Below are 9,552 nucleotides of genomic sequence, written 5' to 3'. Positions count from 1 at the left end.
GGTAAAACGGCTGGAAGGAGCATACAAAGTTTTTAAAATTCCAGAGGAAATGAAATTGCCCTATTTACTACATTACATGGGGTCGGAAGCATACGATACACTGTGCGATAAACTAGCTCCAGAGGTCCCTGAAGACAAGTCATATGAGGATACAGTTAAGTTAATGGATAATTTTTACAACCCTGCTCCACTTGAAATTGCTGAAATATTTAGGTTTCAATCAAAAAGACAAGCAGAAGGCGAAAGTATACAAGAATACCTACATTCTCTACAGAAACTTGCCATAAACTGCAACTTTTCCACATATTTAAAAAGTGCTATACGAAATCAGTTTGTTTTTGGTTTACAGTCAAAGAGGATTCAAGCCAGACTATTAGAAACAAAGGGATTGGACTTGGACCGAGCCGTAGAAATTGCAGCAAGCATGGAAACTTCAGAAAAGGATAGTAATCAATTTTCTCACAACAATAATTACAATCAGGCTAGTATAAATGTTTTAAATGCGAAAGCAAAAAGTTTTCATAAAAATACAAACACTAGTAAATTTAATGATAATAATACAGTAAATAATCATAGTAGCTCTCCTAATAATACTTTTACAATGTCAAATAACCGTAATAGGGCTTGTTATAGATGCGGAGACACCTCGCATTTAGCCGATAAATGTAATAAAAAGCATTTAATCTGTAACTTTTGTAAAAACGTCGGACACATTCAAAAAGTTTGTTTAAAGGCACAACAAAATTCACACAGGCAAGTAAATTCAGTAAACTCTGCTCAAGAGGTCTTAGAAGTAAATGCTGGAAATTGCAAAGATAAATTTTTTATAAATTTAAAAGTGAATGGTAATATTTTAAATTTTGAAATTGATTCTGGCGCTGCTGTTACAATCATAAATAAAAATATATTTGAAAAATATTTTCCTGCATTACAATTACAAAAATCGGATGTTAAATTAACTACATACTGCAAAAATAATTTGAATGTTTTAGGTTTAGTTTCAGTGGAGGTTGAGCACCAGGAATTAAAGCACACTCTAAAGTTGTATGTGGTGGATGGTGATGGCTACTCACTGGTTGGTCGAGAGTGGATACATGCTCTGGAAATCAATTTACATCAGGTAAATACAATTCTACATGAAAATTTTGAAATTGCAACTTTGTTAGATAAATATAAACATTTATTTGAAAAGTCAGTTGGTGAAATAAAAGGGTTAGAGGCTGAAATTTATCTAAAACCTGGTACTAAAGCAAAATTTTGTAAGGCCCGTCCTGTAGCTTTTGCATTACGCCCTAAAGTTGAGGCAGAATTAGAGTCCTTAGTAAATCAGGGAGTCTTAAAGAAAGTAGCATTTTCGGACTGGGCAACTCCTATTGTTCCTGTAGTTAAACAAAATGGGGACATACGCATTTGTGGTGATTTTAAAATCACATTAAACCCTTGCATTGAAGTGGATGAATACCCTTTACCTACACCAGATGACCTACTTTCCCAATTAGCAGGTGGGGACAAATATACAAAAATAGATATTACGAAAGCTTACTTACACTTGCCAATAAAAGATGAAATGAAACATTTACTTACATTAAACACCCATAAAGGCTTATTTCAACCAAATCGATTAATGTTTGGAATTGCTAGTGCTCCTGCCAAATGGCAACGTTTAATGGAGCAAATGCTACAAGGAATAGATGGTATTTCAATATTTCAGGATGATATAAGAATTACAGCTCCAAATAATACCTTACATTTACAAAGACTTGAACAAGTTTTAAAGAAATTATCTGAACATAATTTACATATAAATTTGGATAAAAGCGAATTTTTCAAAGACGAGATTGACTACTGTGGATATAAGATGAGTAAAACAGGTGTGTCTACTAGTGCAGATAAGGTAACTGCAATTGCAAATGCTCCAATACCTACAAACAGAACTCAAGTTCGGAGTTTCTGTGGCCTAATTAATTATTACAGACGTTTTTTAAAAGATACTTCTACAATTTTACAACCATTAAATAATTTACTTAAAAAGAATGTCAATTTTAAATGGTCGAATACTTGTCAAACTGCGTTTGACAAAGCAAAAAAACTCATTTGTTCTAGAAATGTTTTATGTCACTATGACCCAAATTTACCATTAGTCCTAGCAACTGATGCATCACCCTATGGGGTAGGTGCAGTACTTTCACATATCTTTTCAGATGGTACAGAGAGACCCTTACAGTTTGCTTCTCAAACTCTTACTACTACACAGCAAAGGTACTCACAAATAGACAAAGAAGCTTACAGCATAATTTTTGGAGTAAAAAAATTTTACAATTATTTATGTGCTAGGAAATTTACTTTGCTCACTGATCATAAACCGTTAGTTCAAATTTTTGCACCTGATAAAAGCCTACCAGTTTTAAGTGCAACAAGAATGCAACATTATGCAATTTTCTTACAAGGTTTGAATTATGACATTCGTTACAAAAATACAGATTCTCATCTCAATGCTGACGCACTTTCACGTCTACCTATAAAATCAGAACAAAATTTCACACATGATGAGCCAGATATTTTTGAAATAAATCAAATTGAAACTTTGCCTACAAATATTAGAGATCTAGCTTTTCATACAAAAAATGATCATACCTTAAAAAAATTACTTGTTGGGTTAAAAACAGGAAAACCTGTTGATAAACGATTTAGCTTCAATATAAATCAAGCTGAATTTTCATTACAATCTGATGTTATTATGAGAGGACAAAGAGTAGTTATACCTACTAAATTGAGAAATAAAATTTTGACAGAATTACATACTGCACATTTTGGAATAGTTAGAATGAAATCTTTAGCTCGTAGTTATTGCTGGTGGCCTCACATAGACCAGGATATTGAGTCACTTTGTAAAAATTGTTTAGAGTGCAATAAGCACAAGAACAACCCAATTAAAGATAATTCTCATATATGGGAGCCACCAAAATTTTGTTTTGAACGAGTGCATGCTGATTACGCTGGACCTTTCAATGGAGGTTATTATTTTATATTGGTAGATTCCTTCAGTAAATGGCCTGAAATTCATTTTACAAAAAATACTACTACAAAAACTACTATTGAAATTTGCCGAAAAATTTTTACAACTTTTGGTATTCCTAAAGTTTTTGTTACAGACAATGGTAGACAATTTGACTCTCATGAGTTTAGAACTTTTATGAAAGATAATGGAATTACACAAAAATTTACTGCACCCTACCATCCTGCAACTAATGGACAGGGAGAGAGATATGTCCAAATACTGAAAAAATGTTTAAGGGCTATGCGAAGTGAGGGAAATGACAGGGAGTTTGAATTATGTAAGCTACTTATGCAATACCGCAGAAGCCCACATACAGTTACAGGTAAAAGTCCCTCAGAACTTATGTTAGGAAGACAAATAAGGAATAGATTAGATTTACTTAAACCTTCATGTAGTGATAGAGTTACCTATACTGATATGAGTCTAAGAAACTTTGATATAGGAACTAGGGTTTCCGTGAGGGATTATTTTCATTCTAAATGGCAATTTGGCATTATTGTACTCAGATTAGGGTTATTGCATTATTTAATTCAGTTAGATGATGGTAGAACATGGAAACGTCATGTAGACCAAATACGGCAAATTGGGGAATATACTCCATCTCAAAATAATCCAACATGTTACATTCCGGATACCATTACTCACAATTTGATTCCGAGGGAGGCATCAATTCCAGAGCACAGTGTCTCACCACCACCTACCGAAGTGATTACTGATGAATCCGAAATTTCAAACAATATGGAAAGTTCGAATAGTGTACCTGGGGCTCAAACTGAAACTGAGGAACCCATTTTAAGGCGTTCCACTAGAGTAAGGAAACCTGTTACCAGACTGAATTTGTAAGTACTTTTACTTCTAGTTAACTTTTGTAATTCATGGTCAAGGGAGGAGGTGTTATGTTCGTGTAAAACTCCCTTAACCATGAATGTAGGTTGGTACTACTGTCATCTGAACGACAGCTGTCACTTACTTAATACTGCGATAGAAAATGGAAACCATGTGCATAATACTTTAAAATAAAGTATTTTACATCGAGTATTATTTCATTACAAATACTTACGTCTTTTAAGTACAAAGGACTTGACATAGACTATGGCAGTCACCTATATGGAACAGCAGCACATACTCACCGAAACAAAATAGAGACCCAGAAAACTCAAGTTTGAGAATATGTCTTGGTTATCTTAAATCTACCCCAATAAATATTATAGAAGTCGAATCTGTAGAACCTCCACTATCTTTCAGAAGGCAGCTAATTAGTGATAAATTTATGGCTAAAGCCATATCCAAAGAGGCCAGCTATCTTCGTAGCATTCACGACCTCACTATCCTAGTACTCACCCATCCATATTGGCACTCAAAAGCTACTCCACTCCTAGTAAACAGCTATACCACAATGGCACAAATCTCTAACTCCGTGTCAATCAATAAAACTATACCTATATACACCGAACTTCCCTATGTTTTCTTTTCAAAACATATAAAAATATACTACCTGGACCCAAAAGAAAACTTTCTAGAAACCATTAATGGAAGATGGCCTGAACACCAATACATATATACTGACGGATCCAAGTTGAATGGAAAAGTAGGCTGTGCTTTTTATGACGCAAACTCTTCCCAATATTACAAGTTCAAGCCACCAGATGAGTGTTCCATATATACTGCTGAAACAATTGCCATAGCAAAAGCATTTAGATACGTCCAGTCCAGAAACACAGAATCATGTTATATTCACTGACAGTAAAAGTGCAGTTGACCGAATAACAAACCTGAAATCATCGAAAAACCTTACTAACATAGAGACAGAAATGTTAAAACTGCACTTTGAAGCAACAAAACAAAAGAAAACAATAACTGTAGTGTGGATTAAAGGATACTCAGGAATAAAAAGTAATGATGTAGTTGCTACACTAGCCAAATCAGCCACTGACACAGGATACGATCTAACCACCAATATTGTTCCATCTACAGATCTTACCTCCAAGTTTACTTCACATTTAAAACAATTGTGACAGCAAGAATATAATTCATCAGTCACAGGGCTTAACTATGTCGGCCACCAAAATAACATACCATTGAAAAGCTGGTTTCATGAATTAACCAAACGAAACTTCATTGTTACAATAAACAGAATAAGATCTAATCATGCTATGACTCCTTTGTACAAATATAAAATAGGACTGGATGAAAAACCATATTGTCTATGCGGAGAAGTTGGTGATATAAACCATGTAATCCTAGAATGTTCAAGAAATAAGAAGAGCATTGAATCATTTTTCGAAGATATGGTAAATTTCAAATTCTGTTTGCCAACCAGTCTAAATTGTATAATTTTTAGTATAACTTATTTCAATGTTTGTATAATCATTTAATTCGTTGCAAAATGAAATTGTAAAAAACTAACACCATTGTAAGCAATTCTGCGATACAAAATATTATTGTAAGTGTGTTCACGAAAAAATTAACAATATATAAAAGATTAACAAATAAAAAAATTTAAAAAAAATGATAAACAAATAAAAAAAAATGATAAACAAATAAAAAAAAAAATTAAAAAAAATGGGACAAAAAAGGAATCAAAACTAAACAAAAGACTACATAAATAAAGCATTAAAAAAAAACAAAAAATATAATTACAAAAAAAATATACATATAAAAAAAATGCACTAAACAGAAACACACACATTTTACTAACATAATAACATTTATCCTAGGGCGTGAGAATTTGAACAATCAATTTATTTATATTGGATAAAATAAAAAAAAATGCTCCTTTTATATTTCATAAATAAAAAATAAGTCTGGCTAATTGGTCTATGCCAAAGCCAATTATAAATAAAAAAAACTTTCAAGAATTTTAATTTTAATTGAAGTATAATTACAAAGCGTACAAAGTACACACACATTCTTTTTTTTTATGTAATTTATATTACATTTATTTTTATTGTTCCTTTAAACTTTAAGGCTTTTTTTATTAATTTAACAGAAATAAAAAATACACTTATATTTTCTTGATTACTTACGAACTCATTTTATTAAAAAAAAAAAGAATGTGTGTGTACTTTGTACGCACGTAAGAAGTTATACTTCTATTATATCATTTCAACGAAATAAATATACTTAACAGTTACAATACAACAAATTAACAATAATTACCAAAAATTAACCAAAACTTAAAATGCCAAAAATGAAAAAAAAAAAAATGAATCGTCCGGGATTTGAACCCGCTATCTCGCGATCTCTCGATCTCTGGTCCAATGCTCTACCAACCAGGCTATCAAGGCACGTGTTATTGACGTTTCGCATATACATAATTACACATAACGGTGACAAGTGAAATATAAAAATATATATTTTATTATTTTACGCCCAAGGAAGACAAATTCAAAGACACAAAAATTATAATAAATAATACATTTACTAAAAAACACTAATATACCTATTATTTTAATGGCTTATTTGCGCTGATACATAATTTGAAAAATTAGCAACTAAACGTCATACTGTCTGTGTGCGCATGCGCGCAGATATATGAAAAATTTTACTCTCAATCGCGCCTAAAGAAGTATAACTTCAAAAAATACAGGATCCTTTGTAAAAGGTATATTTAAAAGATCCCAATAAGGGTTACATCACAAAACAAAACGTTTTCGGATTAACAGGTAATCCATCATCAGTGTTAAGCCCTAAAATGGTAAGTATAACCTAATTAATAAAAGACAATTTAGGTGTTCTGTTCTTATTGCTGGTTCGTGAAATTCGGTCGGGGAGGTGAAATCTCATAATTGTCTAGATTTTTGACGTGTAATGTGTCTAATTGCATAGGTTTTTGTAGTGTAATGTTTTCTAAAAATCCGTCACTTACATTGTGGATTGAGTTAGGTATTTGTAAATTTGCAATTTTTGTGGCGTTAATAAAGATGTCCTTGTTGTATGTCAACGTGTATTTTATTGTATAAAGTATGGAAATTAATTTCGACATTGTGAGTGGTTAAGTTTAGTATTTTAGTTTTATAATTAATTATGGCTTTAAAACGTTCAAGCTCAGAGTTTCCTAAAAAAATATCAAAATCTTCGCTCCAATCAGCGATTCGAGCATTTATGGGTTCGTAAATTTTATATACTTACAGTAGAGGTGTTTTTATATTTAGTAAATAGTTTTGGGTTGTTTTCATGGATGTCAGTGTAAACGGTTTTTCGTAAATATGTGAGGGGTCAAAATATTTTAAAACTTTTGGTGAGACGACTGTGTGGGTGCCACCAGTGTCGATTAACACTTTAATATTTGAATCAGGTAAGAAGAAGAACGGTAGTCGGGGATTAGTTCGGAGATTACTTAGATCGATATTGGTGGAGGATCTTCGTCTGTTGGATCCTCGAGAAAATCCTGAGAAGTTTCTTCAATTAATTCTTGGGGATAGTCATTGTCATAAACTTCGAAATATTCAGGGGTGTATTCGAAATTTTCATCTGAGTTTGCGTTAATATTAAAATGATGCGTACGTCTAATAGTGGACGCATCCAAATCCATGCGTTCATTTCTTGTGGCGAGAGTTTGTACATCGGTCATTGGGGTAACATGATATCTTTCAGGTTGGGGATTTCGGATTTGTCTATTGAAATTGTTAATATTTTGTGGATTATTTCTAAAATAATTAAAATTATAATTAGGAGTTGCATTGGCGTTTGGTCTAGTAGCAAAATGTGTGTTCTGATGGGCATTGTTTCTTGACGTTAAGTTAGAATTGGTTTGAGAAAAGTTTTGTCTCGGATTAGAGTTGAAGTTTGGTTGTCTCTGATAAGAGTTGAAGTTTGGTTGTCTCGGATAAGAGTTAGAGTTTGGTTGAAAAACATTTCTTGTAGGATTTGGGTTATTATCAAAAAATGTCTGATTTGTATTAGCAGATTTCTGTTTTGGTAAAAATGGTTTATTATTTTGTTGCGTCTTTAAATAATTCATATATTTCTGTTGTGATTTGTGATTGTCATAAACTATACATTTTTGGAACGCTTGTTCAAGCGAAGTTATTGTAAAATGCGACAAATATTCGGCATATGGCTCATTAATACCTGTGCAAAATGTTTTTAAAGCTATAATTTTAAAATAGGGAGTCTTAAAATTAACAGTTTCAACGTTGTCATTTAGAGTTGTATGCTGTAATAAATCATTTAAATTTTTTGTAATTCTCTGGTGATATTGATCATAAGATTCGCGATTTTTTTGGACAGTTGAACAGAGTGCTATGAAAAAATTTAAAGTTAGGGTCTATAACTAAGGGATGAATATTTAGGGGATGATTTGCTATTGTTATTGTTATTTTCTCTACATATGTAAGTGTTTGGTTAATGCGTTGTCCCTACATGCTGAGCGAACGCGGCTTTAGTCCCATGGTAACGCTCAATACAAACAAAAGCTTGGCCGACGCTGTGAGATTTTAATCAACTAATTGTCATAATTCTTCGTTTGTCATTAAACGGCATAAGATTTAGCCAGCATTTTAATCTACTCCAAACGAGCAGATATCTACACAGAATAGTGATACTAGGTCTGCTCACCGTGGCTGTTCCAACTCATTTAAAAAGTCTATAGTCCGCTCTCCACCTCAAAATAGAAAAGAACAGCCCATTTCATGATTCTTCGAACCGGATAAGATTCCAACTTCATTGATTCTTCGAGTCCGGATTCCCAGTCCATTGGTCTTACGAAGAGGATACCGAGTTAGTAGCACATCAGATAAACTCAGAGCGAAGAATTATAGAGGTCAGTTCCTCACATTGTATAACTTTAATTTACATTAGCGTGAGATACACATTTCTTAAAGTCAATGGATGACAGTCGGATTCCTGACATATATATTTTAACTGAAAAATAATCGTCACATTTCAATAAAACATTTTTATTACCTATTCTAAGCTTATACTTAAGCTTTTCAAGCCTACCATTGGCGTGGATAACATAATTTTAAAGTGTGAACGTTTAAACATTCATTTGCCGCACCATAGGCGCAACCAAAATCGTTTAAAACTAATTAAAATATCTTAATTTTATTTTGCCTCACCATAGGCGCAACGAAACGCTTCTAAGGCAAATTAAAATATTTTAGTTTTATTTTGCCTCATAGGCGCAACCAAATTATTTTGAAGTTGGATGGGATGGGTACGTAGTTTCTGCTCCAATGCTATTCAATTGGGATTCATTTTTTTCGAATCCTGAGAAAACTAATAAGTATTTTTGAAAAATTTAAACGCAGAATGAAATATTACCTTATTGGCGAGGGCCGAAAGTCCCTGAGAAACTTCTATAGTCTTTATTTTAATAAGTTACAGGGGTGAAAAACTAAGAGAAAATTTAGTGTGATTTTTAATTTCAAATATCTCATTCAAAATAAACTTTTTATTTATGCTAAGGGACTTTCGGCTCTCGGTAATAATTTAGTCTTTCATTGTGCGTTTAAATTTTTCAAAAATATTTATTGGTTTTTTCAGGATTC

At 32.4% G+C, this 9,552-nt stretch overlaps 1 protein-coding gene across 1 annotated transcript; it reads right to left on the bottom strand.

The window, feature by feature from the left end:
• Positions 1–7,397: 7,397 nt before the first annotated feature.
• Positions 7,398–8,021, bottom strand: LOC126880813 (putative uncharacterized protein DDB_G0282499). The gene has a single exon (XM_050644875.1). The coding sequence runs from the start codon at positions 8,019–8,021 to the stop codon at positions 7,398–7,400; it is 624 nt and encodes a 207-aa protein (XP_050500832.1).
• Positions 8,022–9,552: the final 1,531 nt, after the last annotated feature.

The sequence above is a fragment of the Diabrotica virgifera genome, chromosome 2 (assembly GCF_917563875.1).
Source record: "Diabrotica virgifera virgifera chromosome 2, PGI_DIABVI_V3a".
Taxonomy (NCBI): domain Eukaryota; kingdom Metazoa; phylum Arthropoda; class Insecta; order Coleoptera; family Chrysomelidae; genus Diabrotica; species Diabrotica virgifera.
Note: the sequence above shows the minus strand (reverse complement) of the source record. Positions and strands in the feature narration are given on the sequence as shown.